We start from the raw sequence: 20868 nt of genomic DNA on the forward strand, positions 1-20868 counted from the left end.
CAGGCTTTTTGGTTATTACTGAATGAATTATTAGTGAATGAAGCCAACTCTGCACAGGAGTGGGGAATTTATGGCAAAGATGTAATGGACAGACTCAACAACAGAGATGGAAAGAGAGGTGCTCTAAGTGCCCCTGTCCTTTACAGCAGGATTTGTCTGTGTTTCTTTAGAGTTGCCTTGTCATTTCACTTGGGTTTTTTATTTATTTTAAAGCTACCTCCCTTGTATTAGTTTTAGCACTTGTCAAAGATACTTAGTTCACTTCATACAGTACAATGTAGTGGGTTTCATCTGTCAAGTGTTCTCAGTCGGGTAAGGTATGGATATTTATTCTGAGAGGAGAGCACAGATAATACGGTCTGTACTCAGGTTTTCATTATTTCTTACAGGACACAGATATATCAGTCAAGCTGCAGCTAAAATTGATGTGGATTTTGATTATGATGGACCTCTAATGAAGACAGAAGTTCCTGGACCACGATCTAGAGTAAGTTACCAAAGCACAGTAGATTGGATTTTGTGGGGTTTGGTTTTCCTTTTTTCTTTTTTCTTTAGCTGTGTTTAACTTGTTAGAAAACAAATTTAATTCCAACCCTTAAATCTGATATGAATAAACATCAATTCACAACAGTCTACAGCCACTTTTATCAAGAGGCTGAGAGTGAAAAGCTCATGAATGAAATGCCCTCTCTCTGAGAGAGAGATCTGAATCTCAACTGCCAACTTCCTGTATAAAGTAACTGAAAGCAAAAGAGCATCAGTTTGATGAAACATCTCATGAGACTTGCTCACTTGTGTTGCTGCTGAAACAGAAACTCAGCTGGTTTTATATGACATGAAATAATGTTTCGGGTTTGAAAGTGAAGAAAGAGTTCCAATTTGCAGGACTATGGCTTCTCTTATTTTCTGATTTCTCTCTTGTTCTCAGTTGATCAATATAGAAGAGGCAGCTTTCCCTTTAGGAAGATTTACAATTAAACTGTGTTTACAGCCCCTGTAGCTTTGCATGGCACAGTTCATAGTTTTGATTGTAATATTTGCAAGATGCACTGTGGAAGTCCATGTGGCAAGTAGAGTTGTTAGGTGCACACAGGACTGCAAGTTTTGCATATGATTGATGTGATCGTAAAAAAGAAGCATACATTCTCCTTCAGTATGTGGTAATTACATATTTGAGACTCTTCTGTTTGCTTTTGTTTTTTTTACAGGAATTAATGAAGCAGCTGAGTGGCATTCAGGTAACTTATCAAGTTTTCTGAGTTTTGAGGGGTGTTAATACGGTGATTTTGGAACTTGTTTTGAGATCCTGTTGTGTATGTTTAATTCCATACCAAAAAAAAAAGGTAAAACACTTGACTTTGAGTTTTCACACTGAATGAATGGACATCTGAATAAAATCTTTTCTAGTATATTTTGAATACTGCGGTTATTTTGCTGGGAACAGTGATTTTTCCTTAAACACTGTACATGCCTTTTAAGTTGATATGAAGTGGCCAATGAAAGCATAGGTAAATTTGGGCCTGAGCCTAAAAGTATGTCAGCCTTGCCAAGATGAGCAGTTCCTTAAAGCCTGTACTTTGTTTCTGTAGAAGAAGTGCATACTTGCCCTTCTCACAGTCCCTCTTTATAAAAAAGGCTATACAGTTAATTCCTATGCAATTAATATAATGTGCCTTTGTATCTTACAGCTAGATATTATCAGATTTTGCTGTAGAGCCATTAGTTGAACCTACCTACACACTGCTACATTTTAAAGCATTAATTGTTTGTTTTCTCCTTTAAGAATGCAGATGCTGTACATTTCTTTTGCAACTATGAAGAGAGCCGAGGGAACTACCTCGTAGATGTAGATGGCAATCGCATGCTTGATCTCTACTCTCAGATTTCATCCATCCCAATAGGTAGGAAGCAGTTGTACCAAAACTTCTTGCTTTGTCCTCAAGTTGTCATTTTCTTATCTATCTTGGCTGCTACCAGGGAGGACGGTTGGACAGAAAAACAAAGCAGACATATGGTATGCCTTGTTGCAGTCAGGGTACTCCTCAATGCTGTTTATTACGCATGGTGGTTTTGAACAGCTGAAGAAACTACAAATTGAATACTGACAACTCACTGGAAATGCATAGTGATATGTGGAAGGTGCTCTAGTATTAATCTTAACTTGAATATGCAAGTTCCACGGTTTAGGTGGTCTTTGCTTGGATTTGTTACTTTGTGATTCTGTAACAGTATGTTACTCTTTTAAATGTTAACAAACATGACTTGAACATTTTAACAGTAAATTATATGCTTTAGTTAACACTTCTATCTCAAAAGAACTGAAAAAAGGAGTTTTCCATACGGACTCCAATAGGATGAAAGAAGACCGAACACTAAACTGTGGTGCTGGGTGGAAGCAAAGGCAGGCCAGCCGAGCTGAGGAACCAAGCAATGGGATGTATCAACTGCTTGGGAAAGACAGTTGATTTTATTTTTTCATGAAGCATTTCAAGAAGGAAAAGCAGCAAGGCAGAGATGTAGGCTCCAGCTGCAAGGAATACAGGTTTCAGTAGGTGTCCAGTTTGTTCCTAATCCGTGGTTCCTATCAGTTGCTTAAAACATACATTTCTGCAAAAGCAAAAAGAGCAGAAGTGCTGGGGTAATTTAAAAGGTAGATGTTGTGCTATGTATAGAAACTGTGATGACTCAAAATCATCCCTACAGGCCTCCGTTATTGGGAAACAGAATTTAGTGCTGTTCAGGTCATTACCAAAATTCTGTTACCGAAGACCTTGTGGGTCTTACGGCAGTGAGTTTGTTGTTATCCCAGTCTTCTTTGCAGACAGTTAATATTGTCGCTCTCATGTAGCACTTCAGTAAATGTGTAATCAATCCAGAGCTCTTCAATTTTTGCAGCTTATTTTCATTAACAGAAGTTCTAGATAATTTTTATCTTTTAGCTAGATGCTGCACTGAGTAAACTTTGTCACTGCTAATGTAGAAACAGGGGTGAGACAAAGGAGCACAATGCTTGTGTGCCAATGCTCATCTAACTTGAGTGGGATTGGAAAGTAGGGGTCTAGGAAAGGAAGTGCATTTAGTGTTCAAGACCTCCCGTTCTTCACACAAGAAATACTGATTTGAGAAGCTAGCGCATGGTCATGCATTTGAAGGGAAGTCCGTGCATACTCCAAAATAATGAAATGAAGGTTGTTCACATGGTACACTGAGCCTTTCTGACTTTCTAATGCTTGATGGTGCAAGCACACCTCTTTTAATACAGTTTTTGTGTATAAAATGTTCAAGTTTTAGGTGGAAATATTTTCTTAACAGGCAGAAATGGGTAGCGGCTTCTGCAGTTTACTTTTTCTGGTTGATTGAAACTGGTGACATAGATATAAGACTCTAGTACCTATAACTGATAAGCCACCTATATCAGCTAAGTCGTCTAGTTCCTCTCTCATCTGTGGCAATTCTCTCGTGAGAATAAACTGGGTTTTTTGTCCTAGACGACATGTTCCTCAGTAACAAAGGAACTATAGTGCAGTTCTTCATATACCTTCTCAGATAATGGCTGTGATACCCTTTGTAGCAACAAAGGGTAAATGGAAACAGAATATTTACAGACTGACCTAAATCTAATTGACCACACAGCATTCATTTGGTTTTTTTAAAGTTGCATTGTATGACAAGACTGGCTATCTGAAGCTGCAGAGGTTACTAATAACATCCTTCTTGGTGACAGCATTAGGTTCTAGACTGGGACACCAAAACAAGATCACAGTGTGCTTGCGAGTCATCTGTGCTTATCTCTCTGCAAGTAAATCCAATAAAATCTTTTATTAATCTGTCAAGATGCCCTGAGATTTAATAATGGTCTGCCACCTAGAATATATTTATCAGCAGAGCTTGAGAGATAATAAGTGCCTGTGTGGTGAGATAAGAGTTAAAGTATAAAAATCCTCCAGGCAAAGATGTTCTGGGCTGTTTCTTGCTGAAAACCAAAAATTAAAACCATATTTTTCATATTTTTTGGGAAGCTGTGGCACAATATACTCCTTTAAACCTGTATCTAGCCTGTCTGGAGTTAGAAACGCCATGGAGCTAAATACAAGAGGAGATTCTATCAGCATGTTTACTAGCGAACATCCTGAAATTGTTAAATGAAACACAGGTTTCAGTGCTGAGAAGGCCTGTTTTGTTTGGGACGATATGGAGAGGTGTAGTTGGATACTATTGACAGCAGCCTGCTGCTTGGATCAGATGGATTCTTTGGGCTTTCTCCATCTCATTGTTTTAGCAGCCTCCAGTTTTTTCCTCTTGCAGAGAGGCACGTTCATGAGCCTGAGGACATGTACTGTCCTGTCACATTGATCTAGACACACAGCAAGAGTGATGAAGCAGGTGTCCTCTTAAGAGCCAGCCCTGTCACTTCTGGAAGGAGTGTATGTGAGAGTGGATTCCTAAAGCTACAAACCCTCACATTGGTTATGGCAGTGAAGCATGCTACCGTTTGACATCTCAGCCTAGAGCTTCCTGACTTTGTCTGCCACGGTTGTGTAATAGTTATTGAACCACTTAGTTCTTCCTGGTGTTACTTTATGACTATGAACCCATGTACCAGCTCAGCATCTTTCAGAAACAGCTGGGCTCTAAGGATTCTCTCTTCTCCTCCTGGCCTGTTTGAGGATGCACCAGCTGAATAGGGAGTGTTAGGAGGGCTGCTCGGCCTGAAGAGAACGGGAAACACACCTTGTGTGGGTGGGAAGGGGTAAATTATGGGTAATAGAAGCCTTGAATTTGTGTTACTTAAGAGAAGATGCAAACATCTCTGCATTCTTCATGCATCTTGACAGCAGCAGCAGTGTTACATGTCTTTACCAGCAATAGCAGAGTTAATGGTTAGGCTCCTATGCAGTGGTAACTATTTATAACAAAGTTCTGTGAGTTTAGTTTGGAGACTTCTAAAATACCAGGTATACTCTCAAAGGTGCTCTCAGCAGTAGCACAGCTACAGCTCACAGTGACACAGCTTTCAGCCTAGCAACAGCTCTTCCCATGACAGCAGGTGCAATGCAGATTTAGTTGCCTGTCTCACAAATAACTGCTTGGATTCTCTAGATAATAATTTCAACAGATTCTTTGCAGCATGACATGCAGCTAAAACAATCTGGATATTTCCTTGTTTTGAACTAAAATACTCAAAACAGGATTTATAATTGATTTGTTAATGCAGTAGCCTAAAGCTCCATTGCTCAGCCAGGATAATCAGGGCTGTTGTCATTCAGCTGCACTGGCTTGATAAGCTTTTGCGATAAAATTAGAGGGGACTGACTTCTTGAGCAGTAGGGAAGATGAAGTTTCCAACTGTTTCCACAAGGCTATATAAAAGATGATGTTAATCTCTGGATTTGGCACTTCATACATTAGAAATCGGGCTTCAAATGAAATTTTGTGGGCTCCTTTGTTGGGATTTTTTTATATCAGATAGGTTGGTTTACTGGTAAGCAAGCAAGTTGCACAGTTGCACATCAATCCTTGCCTCAGATCCAAAGCATCCTTAGTATCTTGATGTTTCTGGGCAAAAAGGACACATTGTTGCATCTTTTCCCAAGTAACACTTTGTCAAAGTAAGGAAAACCAGAAGGAACAAAAAACTGGTCATGAAAGAAAGTGAAAAGAGCAGAATCTGCTGCTTCAATATGAGACAGCAGTTTAGCAAACAGGTTTTTTTTATGGTGATGCATAGCTGAGGTATATGAATGTATAAGTGTCCTGGGTTCAGCAGTAGCAGTCATTTTTCCTCCTTCTCAGTAGCTGTTGCAGCACTGTGTTTTTGACTTTCAGCCTGGGAACAGAGCTGATAACACTGATGTTTAGACTGACCAAGGACTTTGTGAGTCTCATGCTCTGCCAGGGAGGAGGAGAAGGTGGGAGGAAGCAGGGACAGGACACCTGACCCAAACTAACCAAAGAGGTATTCCATACCACAGCACGTCATGCCCAGGATGTAGAACTGAGAGTTCCCGGAAGGGCTAGATCACTGCGGGGTGGGGGCGAGGTACCAGTTGGTGAGCGGTTGTATTCTCTTCCTTGTTATTTCCTTTGTCATTATTACTATTAGTGGTAGCAGTAGTGATTTGTGTTATACCTTAGGTATTAAACTGTTCTTATCTCAACCCGTGGGAGCTGCATTCTTCTGATTCTCCTCCCCGTCCCTCCAGAAGCGGAGGGAAGAAAGGTGGGGGGGGAAGTGGACTGCGTGGTTCTGATTTACGGCCTGGGCTTAAACCACGACAGTTCTTTTGAATACGATACCGCCCGCCGGCAAAGAGAGCCCGACAGAAAAGAGAACGTGCCCTTCACGCCCCACGTTGGCGCCAAAAAAGAACTGTAATTTGGGATGTGCATTCTCCAGAACCCCACAGCACCCAAGAAAGCTTGTGTTTCTTTTTTGCTTTTTCTCTTGTGTACATTCTGTTGGCAGATCCTCTGGTGTTGACCAAAATCTTTGCCCTCAGATCCAGGGACATTTTTTCCCTTTTGAAGGTGCTGGATAGTGTTGAACAAGGCCCGGCTAGCTCAGTCGGTAGAGCATGAGACTCTTAATCTCAGGGTCGTGGGTTCGTGCCCCACGTTGGGCGCCAAAAAGAACTGTCGTGGTTTAAGCCCAGGCCGTAAATCAGAACCACGAAGTCCACTTCCCCCCCCACCTTTCTTCCCTCCGCTCCTGGAGGGACGGGGAGGAGAATCAAAAGAATGCAGCTCCCACGGGTTGAGATAAGAACAGTTTAATACCTAAGGTATAACACAAATCACTACTGCTACCACTAATAGTAATAATGATAAAGGAAATAACAAGGAAGAGAATACAACCGCTCACCAACCGGTACCTCACCCCCACCCTGCAGCATTCTAGCCCTTCCGGGAACTCTCAGTTCTACCTCCTGGGCATGACGTGCTGTGGTATGGAATACCTCTTTGGCTGGTTTGGGTCAGGTGTCCTGTCCCTGCTTCCTCCCACCTTCTCCTCCTCCCTGGCAGAGCATGAGACTCACAAAGTCCTTGGTCAGTCTAAACATCAGTGTTATCAGCTCCATTCCCAGGCCGAAAGTCAAAAACACAGTGCTGCAACAGCTACTAAGAAGGAGAAAAAATGACTGCTACTGCTGAACCCAGGACAATAAGAAACACAGATTTTCAGGCAGGCGTCTTGGAATGATGAATGGGTTGTGGCGGGTTAGATTTGAGTGTTTATCACAGCCCACGAGGTCCAAGTGCATGACTGTCTGTGTAGAGAGCCTCTTCCTTCTTGTAGGACTGTTAATGATCACACATGAACATCTGCAGTGTGCCTGGCTGGAATGCGCATCTTCATGCATGCAGATAAATGCCAGTGTATGAATACCTGACAGTCTGGACAGCATGGAGGCACACCTCGAACCCAGTTTTGGCAGCACTCTGCACGTGGTGTGGGGGTAGCACTGTAGAGGGTGGTGTGGTGAACGCTGCCCAACTGCGACTGATGTCAAGGAGCGCTGTAAAGCTGGTGGCAAAGTTCTGCTGGGGTCCCAGGGCTTGTCCCTGTTGAGTCTGCCACAGCATGTCCTCTTCAGCAACCAACAGCCAGCTCTGAGAACACCGTGGCTGTGCTAGTAAGGTTACCCTGCGCTGCCTGGCTGGAGCTGCTGAAGGATAAAAAGCCCTTGCTGATGTTTTGTTAGCACGCTGTAATGCAGTGAAATTACAATTGCTAAGTGAGTTTTCTTTGGGAAAACAGTAAATGTGGATTTTTGCATGTCTGTTTTGTATGGTCAGCTGCTAAATACTGAGGAACGGCATGGAAGAAATGGGGGGAATGTCGATTTTGCAATGAAGAAAAATCCAATCAGTTAAAAAGCGCAGGGTGGGAAGGGAGGGGGGAAGCTCTGTCACTGTGTTCGGAATAATCAGCCTGATACTCAAGAATGATAAAGATTGCTATGAAGGCATAGCTCCAGCTACTGTAATGGACAGAGCTGCATGGGGAACTTCCCTCCACAGTGTTGGGTGGTCACTGCATGGTGAGAGCCACACAAGTCTAGCAGATCAGGATTGTGGTGAGTGAGAATAGCAAGCAGCCTGCTTCAGGGAGGAGAGAATGGAGATGCTTCTATACCAGAGGTAAATGGTGACCTACAGAAACAACAGCTTGTGGGCTGCATTGGCAGAATGCAAAGCTGCTGTTAACAGAGGAAGAGGAGAGGTTCACATGTTGCACTGTACAGAAACCAAGTACATGTGGGAAACCTAGAAAGGAGAGCAAGCAAGTGGTTAGTAGTGTCAGTTCTACAGTAACTACGTAGGAACTATAATGCTTCAATTAGGCCTTGTCAGGCAAAAGACCCATGTCGTGTTCATTTATTTTTGTGTTCAGTTTTTAACTTTCAGTACTTACATAAGTTTTGCTGTTTCCTGACACAAAATTTGTACCAAAGTTCCAGATAATATATTTTGTAAAAGGTTATTTGAAGCTAAAATATATTAACTTCAAAAGAAGTTCTGTTACTATTAGCTAAAACATACACAAGTTACATAGAAGCAGTCAAGCATTAAGTTAAGGTTATTGTCTAGGTTACTGTTCATATCAGTTTCTTGAAACCAGATGGAAATAACTATTTTCTTTCTATTTTCTTTTTTATTAGGTTACAGCCATCCCTCTCTGATAAAGCTTCTGCAGCAGCCACAGAACTTGGTAAGTGAATTAAAACATGAAGTACTTGAAGGCATCCCCTCCTCCTTGTGGCTTGCATTCTGACTTTTTTCTTAAACTGATAATGCTTAATGACTCAATTTAAAGTATGATGGGATCTGCTGCCTCCAAAGGAACTGCCTCCAAAGCCCAGAGTGAATAGTGCAGCCAGGACCCCTCTGTCCCACATATGAGCATCAAAGCTGTTGTTGGTCCCCTACTCCTATTTCTGAAACCTGCCCCAATCCACCAGGAGGGCAGCACTGAGCCCCATCAGTCTGCACCTTCCTGCGCAGTTTGGGTATCCAGCAGGCTTTAGCCTGGGCAGGCTGTCATCTTCAACTAGACCAGGTCACTCATTACCACATCCAGCCTGGCCTTGAATGTCTCCAGGGACGGTGCATCCACAACCTCTCTGGGCAACCTGTGCCAGTATTTTACCACCCTCATTGTAAAGAATTTCTTCCTCATGTCCAGCCTGAATCTCCCCTCTTTTAGTTTACACCCATTTACCCCTCGTCCTATTGCAGTAGGACTTGCTAAAAAGTCTCTCCCCGTCTTTCTTATAGCCTCCTTTTAAGAACTGAAATGCTGCAGCAAGGTGTCCCCAGAGTCTTGTCTTCTCCAGGCTGAACAACCCCAACTCTCTCAGTCATTCCTCATAGCGGAGGTGCTCCGTCACTGATCATTCTGTGGCCTCCTCTGGACTCTCTCCAACAGCTCCATGTTTTTCCTGTACTGAGGACTCCAGAGTTGAACACAGAGCTCCAGGTGGGGTCTCACCAGAGCAGAGCAGAGGGGCAGAATCACCTCCCTTGACCTGGTGGCCATGCTCCTTGGAATGCAGCCCAAGATACAATTGACCTTCAGGGCTGCAAGTACACACTACTGGGTCATCTCCAATCTTTCATCCACCAGTACCCCCAGGTCCTTCTTCTCAGGCCTACTCTCAATGCCTTCATCCCCCAGCTTGTATTGATACCAAGGGTTGCCCTGACCCTGGTGCAGGACCCTGCACTTGGCCCTGTTGAACCTTATCAGGTTCGCATGGACCCACCTGTTGAGCCTGTCCAAGGCCCTCTGGATGGCTTCCTGTCCCTCAGGCATGTCAGCTGCAGCACTCAGCTTGGCATCATCTGCAAACTTGCTGACAGCACACTCAATCCCACTGTCTGTTGTTGATGAAGATATTAAAGAGTACTGGTCCCAGTATGGACCCCTGAGGGACACCACTTGTCACTCTTGTCCATCCAGACATAGAGCCATTGACCACTACCCTCTGGATGCGACCATCCAGCCAATTCCTCATCCACTGAACAGTCCACCCATCAAATCCATATCTCTCCAATTTAGAGGGAACGATGTTGTGGGGGACCGTGTCAAAGGCTTTACAGAAGACCATATAGGCAACATCCGTAGCCCTTCCTTTGTCCACTGAGGTAGTAACTCCATAATAGAAGGCCACCAGGTAGGTCAGGCAGGACTTGCCCTTGGTGAAGTTGTGCTGGCAAATCCACTGCAGACAGGAGTGTGTGCCAGGCTCTGCCTGCAGATAAAGCACCAGCTTTATTGTGAAAGTGCTTCTTTTGAGCAGTACACACTGAGGGGAGGGCCCTTGATTAATGTTCATGATGGGATCAGTGCTTTCTTATTCGGTTGATTGTAATGCTCCACTTACCGTCTCTGTAGCCAGGTATAGAGAACAGAATGTGCATCTGTTCATCTGGGACTACAGCAGCTTGATGTCAATGTTCTGTTCTTCTCAGTGCTGAGCATCTCATTAACAACAAAAGAAAAACACAACTTTCTGCTCAGTGGCAAATGTTGCCAATTGACTGTGACAGCCCATAATCGAATTCACAACAAATTTATGGTCTCTTGTCTGACTTGAGATGAAAATTTACTTCTAAGCTGAGATAAAAAGTCAAGTAAGATTTGTCTTACACACTAAACAAAAGTTTTGTGTTAATCTGTCCATAACATCCTTGCTCAGGTTGTGGGGATTTTTTAAGCTTGAGTCTGTTGAAATGATGTTTTGGAAGTGAGACGCTTGTTCAAGTTACAAAGTCCTAGCTCACACTCTGTTACATCTTGTGTGATCTTTGTTTTTCCCTAAGGATTCTGATGAAGTGTTCTTGCAGGCACAGTAACCACTCATGCCCCTTGCTGTGGTCTACACATCTGAATAAATGAGTACAAATTGAGGAAAAAGATTGAAGGATGTTCATAAATGTGCAAGCTTTGAGTCTGAGTTGCAGTGAAAATACAGCGTGTCCCCTCTGGAGACCCATAAAGATATAAGTCATTGAAGCTCAGCCTTTCATTTCAACGATGACTTGTTATAACAAGAAGAGTAACAAAAATAAGGGCAAATAATGCTGCTTTGCAGGTGGCAAACTTATTGAGCTTGTCTTTTCCTGAGCAAGTTTAATTTAAAATAAGAAGTAGCACATTGTGACTCAAACAAGGTTAGCTACAAAGACCAAGAGCAATGATGAGTCAGTTTTAATCCATGACACTTAATTTACATTAACTGCATAAACATGACATGCATCTCTGTTAGTGAACTGGGGAGACTGAGGGTGTTTCAGAGCTGCCTTTGTGGTCCAGTGGCTGAGCATTCCCACCATACCTTCTGACACCAGAAGTACCTTTCTCAAAGGTGTGAGTCAGACCAGGTTGCTCCGGCCTTTATCTGGATCGTGCAGTCTGAAAGGAGGGAGGCTGTACGGCCTCTTGAGGCAACCCGTTCCATGGCTTCACTGTTGGTGACAAAGCTTTTCCGTGTACCCAAATCTGCACCTCTCTCTGGATATATCACAGTCAATGTTCTGGAGCTTGATTAAAGGCATGTTGTTGAGTACCGGGGTAATAACACACAGGGGAGCTTCTCACCATCTCTGTGCTGCACTGCCCATTACTGTACATGCCTGAGGAGTCTGGAAGGGAGACAGCATGCCAATGAGCACAAATTTTTGTCAAGAATCTATTTTTTTGTAGTGTTGTGTTGCTGATCCTTGCATGTGTGTTATCTTTCTCAGATGTAGCCCCTATCCTTTAAGTTCATTTTTAGCTTGTTGCCCTGGTTCCCATTGTAATAGTATCTGGAGGATGTTTATAACAACAGTGTTGTGAAATGGTCTGTCTTGAGGCTCAGTAAGGAAGAAAATGCTGCTATGCTAATTGTATTTAGATTTAGCTGTACAAACTAAAGGCAAATAATTAAGATTTTGAAGTGTATTCCCTGTATATAAGGGAAAATGAGATTGAGCAACTAAAATGGCAATATGGAAGAGGAGATGTCAGTATCAGTTAGCGTGTCCCTTCTCTAAGGTGTCCTGCAAGAATGAAGTATTAAGAGTTAGGCAGGAAAACATTTTCTAAGACATGAGTATTGTCCTCTGGTTTTAAAACCCCTTCTGCCCCGATACAAATTTCTGGCTAAGTATTTGTAATGAGAATAAAATGTAACTGCCTTGATATCAACATGATCCTTTTTATGTGATAGTAAAACCTAACAATTTGTCTTTCTTTGTCTTTTTAGAGCACTTTTGTCAACAGACCTGCCCTAGGGATTTTGCCTCCAGAGAACTTTGCAGAAAGACTGAAGGAATCTTTGTTATCAGTAAGTTTGAGATAGCAGTGATGAGTTACCATGTTCTGTGCTTCTGGGCACGGGCAAATCAAAGGATGTTATGGACCTTGATAGGAAATTGTCTTTCCTCATCCTAGACTCGGCTAGTCTCCCATTATGCTGAAGCTTATGATGTTAACGACTGAGCAGTGTTATCAGCACTTTGCACTATGTCATATTATGTGTAATATTTTGGAGTAATTTTCTGTCTTCATTGACAGGTGGCTCCTAAGGGCCTGTCACAGGTGATCACCATGGCTTGCGGATCCTGCTCTAATGAAAATGCCTTTAAAGCAATATTTCTGTGGTACAGAGTGAGTAAACTATTAAGATATTTTTGTAGGCTTCAATGTAAAATGAATATTTATTCATTCTTGGAACTGTTACTGTAAACCAAAGTAAGGCTTGGAGGTTGTCTTGTTGTGGTGTTAATTATATTCAATCTAGTATAAAATCTTTATTTAAAAGTCTTCATCTGAGTTTTCACTTTGTATTGATACAACTTTAGAAATTACAAAGAAAAGGAAATAAAGAACATGCAGATTGCAGTCACTATCTAGGAGCCACTGTCAATGTGTTCATTGGCTCTAATTTGTCATACTGGCATTACTAATTTGTGGTTCAGCCATAACTCCTTTGGTTAAAGCTACAGAAAAACTATCATTGGGTTCTTTGGGGTTTTTTTGCAGAACAAGGAGAGGGGTCATAACAACGTCACAAAGGAGGAACTGGAATCCTGTGTAATTAACCAGGTAATGTTTGCTCTTTTTCACACCTCAGAGGTACCATTGGCTTGGATTTATAATGGAAGATTGGGAAGAAATATCAGCTTTATCTTTAAAGTGGAGTCTCGGGCTTGTAAATGTAGGAAATGGTGAAATACAAACTGCTCCCAACAAATATCAAGACCTGCTGCTTGTATTCTTGCATCCTTCCCAGCTGTAAATCTTGGGAAGATATCCCTTTTTTCATGGCATCATAGAATCATAGACTGAATGAGGTTGGAAAAGACCTTTAAGATCATGAAGTCCAACCATTACCCCAGCACTGCTAAGGCCACTACTAAACCATGTCAGTAAGGGCCTTGTCCACATGGTTTGTGAACACACACAGGGATGGAGATTCCACCACTGCCCTGGGCAGGCTGTTCCAATGCCTGACCACTCTCTTGGTGAAGATGTTCTTTCCTAATATCCAAACTAAACATCGCCTGAGGAGCCTACATGATGGATGGTGATCTGGCTCTTGCCAATCACAAATTTGAACATGCAACAGCAGAAGACAGTATTTGATCTCTTCTCTGAGATAAATGGGTTAGAAATGAATAACCTGCTGGTCCCACCCTGATCTATGGCACTTCTGTAGTGACAAGCATTCAATGCATTCACGTGAGATTAGGGAACTCATTTGGCTTTAAAAATGAGGAGGGTTCTTCTAGGGTTTTGTTGGGCTTTGTTTGTGTTCAGAATTATGAAGTTCTTGATGCTGCTCACAGCCTGGTCAGACAGATGGCTGTCCAGTACAAATAACATGGCACATCATGGCCTGAAGGAGCAGGAATTTTATAAGATAGCGTAGGACATGTAAAACTGATGATCATTTCTGGTGATCACCATCCCTGAGCATCCCATACACATGCTCACAGTTTGTACAAAAAGGGCTGATCCTACTGAATGTTCAGCCTTTGTGTGACCTCATGTGTGAAGAGTTACTATGATACAGTGTAAGCTGCCAAGTATTCATTAGTATTAATGATGTATTTGAGGAGGCTGGGCGGTTATTAGGGGATGACAAATGTTATGTCTTTAAATGGGTGACTAATGCTGCACAGTGCCTGACGGTGGCGGCCTCCACTGGGAGTGCTGAGGGAGGCAGCAGTGCTGCCGTGTGTCCGTGTCCCTGACTGCTGCCTGTCTGCTCTGCTTCCAGCCCCCCGGCTGCCCCGACTATGCCATGCTCTCCTTCATGGGTAGCTTCCACGGGAGGACACTGGGTAAGACAAGCACGGGCACACCTCCTCCTCCTCCCTTTGCCTCCTCTCATTGCTGCACTGTCCTCTCACCGTAGTTCCTGAGAAGTGTTTTATTTTCCTTAGTCTCCTGTTTTCCACTAGGGAGGTGAAGAACCTTGCAAGCCACGCTAGTACTGAAACAGTGTTTGAGTGGCAGTGGGAATTAATGTTATATATATATATTATAATTATTTTCAGAAGATCTCTTATGTTCATTCTGAATCTGAGGTTTCCTGTCTATACTAGTAAAAAAGTAACTCCTGGGTAAAATCACCACAACATGCACACAAGAAGTCACTAATTTTTGCCATCTTATATTGGCTCGATCCCTGTTGTAAACACATTATCCATTCTGAGCTTTGCAAGCAGTTGTATTTGGTCAGGTGAAACTCATCTCATCTAAGCACCCTGTTCACACTGACAGAGGTTCTCCTGTTCTTTGGCAACAGTGTGTGTGGAAACTGACACTTAAAAGCTGGAGCAACTCACTAAGCTTAGCTAAATCAAATTACCCAGTATTTCAGAAACTAAAGTAAACCCAGAGCAATTAGAGAATTCTGCAGTCCTGGTGTGAGGCAGTTTTCCACCTTTGGGCAGCATTTTCCTGGTATTGTTCCTAGACAGGTATTACTTCAATTTTTGCTTTTCTGGGTTTAGGTTGCTTAGCTACAACTCACTCTAAAGCAATTCACAAATTGGACATTCCGTCGCTGGACTGGCCTATTGCTCCATTTCCAAGGCTAAAGTATCCTCTGGAAGACTTTGTGAAAGAGAATCAACAGGAAGAAGCCCGTTGTTTAGAGGAGGTAAAAAAATTGCCTGGCAGCTTTTTAGTTGTTTTTTTCTTTTTTGAAACAATGAACAGTGTTAGTAGGATTAGCTGGTTTTCACTAGAAGAATGTTTTCAGGGGTTGGAACAGCATGTGATTAAAGCAGCATTCACTGTTGTTTACGGTCCGAAGTTTGTCCCTGCCTTTCAGAGGAACAGCCAAGCTTACTGTGAGTTGGAGGTCTACATGAACCCTACCAAAGTGAAATACCACATGCAGGAGAAGTTCCTTGTATCACAGTGAACCTGTCTGCCAGATCTTGCAAAGGGACACTCACAAAGAGCGAGCACAGTGTGTATAATCCTCTGCAAAGAGAACCTGGAACAGTATTTTCGGGTTTTTCAGCTTTTCTGTGGTAGCCTTCTGGCATCAAGTTGTGGTTCTACCTATGGCTGCAGGGAGGGAGCGGGCAGGGACTTTGTGCCTTCTCTAGCCCCAGAGAGAAGAAAGGTGGCCAGAACAGCGTTTAAGGGAGGAAAACTGTCTCCAGGTAGCAGAACTGTATGATTCCCTGTTGGGCTTACTGGGATCCAGGATCTGCCGCTTCCAAGGGATCTCTTTTGAGGTGGTGGTGGGGAGCAAGGCATGGTGTACCCTAGGACTGGAACTGAAATAGGGCACAGTTTGAAGCACCACACAAACTACAGAGCGGCTGTGGTGTGCTGGAGGCACGTTTTTCTTATGCCAATGTGCCGAACCTCAGGGTTCCTAACACCTTTATAGCCAGGAATGCCTCTGAAATGTTGAAGTTGTGTTGCTGAGACTTAACCTTTCTAGGAGGAAATGTACAAATTCCTGAATGGTGAATGTACCATAAATGTTTGATTTACAGGTGGAAGACCTGATTGTAAAGTACAGGAAAAAGAAGAAGATTGTGGCCGGAATCATTGTAGAACCAATACAGTCAGAGGGTGGGGACAATCATGCTTCTGATGACTTCTTCAGAAAGCTACGGGATATTGCCAGAAAGGTAATCAAATATTTCACTGTTCACTCAGTGGTAGCTAAACATGCAAATACTTCTTGGTGTCTCCAGAGGCCCTCTCCCCTGCCCCAGGCAACCTGAGAGCCTCCAGGTCTCCTCACAGCAGTTGGCGTAGTTATGTTTGTGTGTTCAGATACAGGCAGCCCCTTATCAGCACGGCACATTCTCTTTCCATTGGATGCACACCTAGTGCTTTCTTCTAATGTCTGAGAGAGAAATTGCTCTGATTCATTAACTATGGATTTCACAGTAGTGTTCTCTGAATTATAATAGAAATTTGTTGAGGGGATTCAAACAATTTCAGAAGAGGCAGGTTTGGAAAAGGATGATTTTTTGTGGACAGACTTGTTTTTAATTGCAAAAAAAAAAAGCTGAAATGCAAATCTGAGTCCAGCTATGATGCAGATGTTGCAGTAAATCAACGCAGATGTCTTGATACTTGGAAATTGAAGTGACTTAGAAGTGATGATACTCAGTAAGACCGACTCAGTGCTTTTTTTACTCTCAAAACATTTGTGTGCTTACAGAAAGGGGTACAGGTGATGTTTAGAAAATTCTGTTCTGCTATGAGAAAAAGCAGCTTTTCCTGTAGTTAACAATTACTCATGCTGGAGGGATAAAGTAAATGAGGTGAAGTGAAAAGGTTTGCCTTCTCTAAAACAAGATGCTGCCAAAAGTATTCACCTATTGTTTTTCATTACAATATCATGACATAGCTTGATCTCCCTATCTCAAAGTTTCAGCAGAATGGTACTTCACATAAAAAACCACGTTGCTGGCTAAAATGGGCAGCTCTTTCAGCAGACACATCTGAAAAGGCAGATCTTCCAAAATCAGGTTAGACCCTTGGACTGAATGGATCATGCTGCTGGTATTGCCTTTATGTGCAAATGCCTGACTCAGACTGGAAGCAGAGAATTCTTATTTAAAATAAACAAACCTCCTAGAAATGACATTCTGCTTCCTTCAGGGATTTGAAAATGCCACCCAGGCTCTTCCCAGATGTTTTCAGGTCTCTAGAAAATGTTGAAGGCTATATAAAACCATGTACTTTGTGAATTTAGGTAGAAAATATGTTTCTAGTGCTGTTCGGAGACAAACAGCTGAATTTTTAATTGTGAAATCTAGTGCAGGGAGTGGTGTTGGGATGGGGGGTGAGGAAGGGAGATTTGGAGCTGTGAAGGGGGAGGCAGGAGGGCTGTTGTAACTGGCTTATATTTATCTGTTCACTAAGGGAGGCATTTTTCGTTTGGAAACGAGGGCTCATTCCCTGCTCTTTACATCTGTCTACAGCATGGCTGTGCCTTCTTGGTGGATGAGGTGCAGACAGGATGTGGCTGCACAGGAAAATTCTGGGCGCATGAACACTGGGGCCTGGATGACCCAGCCGATGTGGTATCCTTCAGTAAGAAGATGATGACAGGAGGTTTTTTCTACAAAGAGGAGTTCAGGCCAAATGCTGTAAGATTTTTCAATGGAACTTGAACTTCGTGCTAGCTGAAGACCCATTCACAAGTAACTGTAGTGGCCATGGAACAGACAAGCTTTCCTTCAGTAACACAGGTTCAGCTGGATGGAGCTGCTATTTCATAGACACTCGCTTTGTGCTTCTACAAAAGTTGTTGTGTCTTCGCTTTTATTCCAGTTGCTGTCAGTCACAAAAGTCATAAAGCTGGTGGGAGGGAGAGAACTGGGTTTAGCCTAATGAACTAACCTTCAGTACAAAATCCAACCACAAACTGACACCATTTTCAGTAGGGCAACTTGTTATCTTCAGAGCTTGTATGCCAGCATTTTGCATTCTGTCGGTAAGACTTCTTCTTTGCATTAATGGCCCTTTAGATGCAATAAATTAAAAAAATAAAAAAAACGGGGCAGGTGGGAGAGCATAAAGCTTGAATGTAAAACCTGTATAGAGGATGCTGATTTCCCTGTCATCTTTAGCCATGATTCAGTGAGATGTTAGAGCAGCAAGACAGAATGACCTGAGTTTGTGGCATAAAGTAGTTGCCCTTTGTTTCTGCTCAGCAGGGCAGCTGTATTTTGCTTTTACAACATAAAAAGGGGGTTGGTGAGATGAGTGCATGCTTTTTCATACACCAGATGTTTGCATTACCAGTTTGACAGCTTGCTTTTCTTTATTGTAGTGATCTGCCCGTTAATGTTTTACAACTCTCTTTCCCAAGCCCTATCGGATTTTTAATACCTGGCTTGGAGACCCATCCAAGAACCTTTTGCTTGCTGAAGTCATCAAGGTTATTAAAAGAGAAGACCTTCTAAACAATGCGACCCATGCCGGGAAAGCACTACTGACCGGGCTGCTGGATTTACAGGTAAACACCTGGAAGGATCAGAGATAAGAAGTTGAAATTTAATCATCAGGTAGGACCTGACATCATCCACTTCAGACTCTTGGACTGAGGAACTCCAGCTTCAACTCTGGAGGCCTACGTGAGAAGGAAAATCAAGACAGGCATTTAAGGGTAGGCTCACAGATGCTTGCACAGGATAAACCCACATACTGTCTCTGCTCTCTCCACAACTCAAGGCATAGCAGGCAGGAGAACACAAAAAATTATAATCTTCGTCCTTTGGAGGGCCAGAATACAACTGATACTACCCAAAAAAGGTTACTCTTGTAAGAGGAGAATGGGGAGAAGAGCTTGCGGGTTGGGTGAGACATTGAGCCCCTGCAATAGGTCTGCTCCACCAGAGTGGCAGAGGCAGCAGGTTTCCATAGGAGGATGCTGGCAGAGCAGAGCTTGCCACCAGGTCCCCTCTGTGGCAGCAGCTGCCCTCCCTACTTCCTCACCTCTCTTTGCAGGCTCGTTACCCACATCTTATCAGCAGAGTGAGAGGAAGAGGAACATTTTGTTCGTTTGACACTCCAAATGATGCAACTAGAAACAAGTTAATTACAATAGCCAGAAACAAAGGTAAGAACGCTTGCTTGTGGATTAGCTTCAAGTGACAAGCAGTAGCGTATGTAATGTTTTAAATTTTCCTTTTTCCTATGGGGTATGTGTACTACAGTTACGAACAGAACTGTATTTAACTTTTCTGGAAATACTTGTATTTTCTAGAGACATCAGACCAGTCTGTTCCATGGTGCGTGTTTACCTTTCTGTATAGGTCTAACATTGCTGAAGAGCTCTGTGTAGGGCAAGAGTTTTTGTGACATGCCTTTCACATTCCTCTGCAGTGACCCTAGGTGCACCAAGGCACATATTACTTCTAGACACAGATCAGGAAAATGAGAAGAAAGCTAATGTGTCACTCAGGAGAAAGGGAGGAAAAAGGAATTTTATGGAATACCCAATAATGGAATGCAATGTGTTGCTTAAAATGGGCACAGATCTACAACTACATCCCTCTCTTGCTACAGAATTCATAACCAGCCCAGATATCTGAAGCCCAACATGCCCTTTGAATTTAACTGTGTGTGGGCCCTGGGTTTGCTGCTGTCAGTTTTTGCTGTTACTCATATCTCTTGAAGCGGGCACGATGCATCTAAACTATTGTGAAAGCACAATTTTAAAGACTGGTATTTTTTTATTCTTGGAAACTAAGACAGCAGGGAGAGAAGGCAAGTGGTTTGTTTCATGGTAACCAAGGCTATGACTAAAGGCAAGGCAAGCTCAGCTCTGTGGCATGGAGTTTTCAAAGAATTAATTGATTCTGGGGTAAAAACAATACCATGCACTTGAAGTACTGCAGGAAGTGGTTTGCCAGCACTGAGTTATTTTAAATTTTTGTCATTAAAAATGAAGTAGCTTGCAATTTTGTTTTGAAGAAACCTATTGTGTCATTTTGTGGCACTGCAGTACTTAACTAGTACAGCATGGCAGCTTTGAAGGCTCAGATGCTGTTGGAGCACTTTCCACTGCTGTTTAGATTAGTCCCAGCATTCCAGGTGTTTTAGCTACAGGCACCCACTGTGTTCTAAGTTGCTGTGCAGTTTGAGACCCTTGTGAACCCCTGACTGCGTGCTGTATTGCTGTGTGGTTCGCAGTGATTTGGGAGTTCTCCCAGCCCCTGCAGTGAGGTGAACCTCATTTTCTGGGTATTTGGCAAGGATGGAAATGACCAGAGGACCTGTTCTATGCTTGGTTTAGGTGTTGTGCTGGGAGGCTGTGGCGACAGATCGATTCGTTTCCGTCCAACATTGATCTTCAAGGATCACCATGCACACCTCTTCCTCAACATTTTCAGTGACATCTTAGCAAACTTCAAGTAAAAGCAGTTCCCTTGCACTGAACGCTGACTATGAAATTAGTTTGCATTAATTCATGTCTTCTCTACTTACGAGATAAGTGTAAAGTCATAAACTAAGGTTTGTGTTCTGTCTGTAATCCTGAACAAGGCAAGCTGCTACATGCAAACTCGACCCAGGCAGAGCATTGGTACTGGGCACCAGCAGGTACATGCAGCTGTCCCGCACTGTGCGTTCGTAGGTGCTGTGGCCCTCCATCTTCTGGCTTGGGTCATACTAATTGCAGAGTTCTCTCTACATTCATGGTCCTGACTATTTGCTAGTCTAAATATGACCTGGTACAGTCTGTTTGCACAGGTAATCCCGGCACATTTACTCCTGTATCCAGAAACAGCCACAAGCCTGCCATACAGAAAGTGCCATTCTCTAATGGTAGCTGGAATAAACCCAGTGTTTTAAGGAAAACTCTGCCTTCCCCCACTGCC

At 42.9% G+C, this 20868-nt stretch overlaps 1 protein-coding gene across 4 annotated transcripts; it reads left to right on the forward strand.

Annotated features, from left to right (window-relative positions):
* The first annotated feature begins 439 nt into the window (after nt 1–439).
* Nucleotides 440–20418, forward strand: ABAT (4-aminobutyrate aminotransferase). Of its 4 annotated transcripts, none has more exons than XM_080618755.1 (14): nt 440–487; nt 1209–1238; nt 1784–1901; nt 8664–8713; nt 12255–12335; nt 12566–12658; nt 13034–13096; nt 14274–14337; nt 15013–15161; nt 16018–16155; nt 17464–17631; nt 18357–18503; nt 18995–19106; nt 20286–20418. In XM_080618755.1, the coding sequence occupies exons 1-14, from the start codon at nt 455–457 to the stop codon at nt 20405–20407; spliced, it is 1368 nt and encodes a 455-aa protein (XP_080474881.1). In that variant the 5' UTR covers nt 440–454; the 3' UTR covers nt 20408–20418. The 4 variants fall into 4 exon arrangements, with proteins under 4 accessions (XP_080474881.1, XP_080474882.1, XP_080474883.1 ...); XM_080618756.1 differs by having other exon boundaries at nt 16057–16155; XM_080618757.1 differs by lacking the exon at nt 13034–13096.
* Nucleotides 20419–20868: the final 450 nt, after the last annotated feature.

This window comes from Psittacula echo (assembly GCF_963264785.1).
Source record: "Psittacula echo genome assembly, chromosome: 5".
NCBI classification, from domain to species: Eukaryota; Metazoa; Chordata; class Aves; order Psittaciformes; family Psittacidae; genus Psittacula; species Psittacula echo.

Excerpts from the sequence above, each read along its gene's own strand:
- ABAT (XM_080618755.1), top strand. The coding sequence starts at position 455 with ATGAAGACAGAAGTTCCTGGACCACGATCTAGA. Across the intron at positions 18,504-18,994 it reads CCGGGCTGCTGGATTTACAG|GCTCGTTACCCACATCTTAT; the intron begins GTAAACACCTGG and ends CTCTCTTTGCAG. Across the intron at positions 19,107-20,285 it reads TACAATAGCCAGAAACAAAG|GTGTTGTGCTGGGAGGCTGT; the intron begins GTAAGAACGCTT and ends TGCTTGGTTTAG.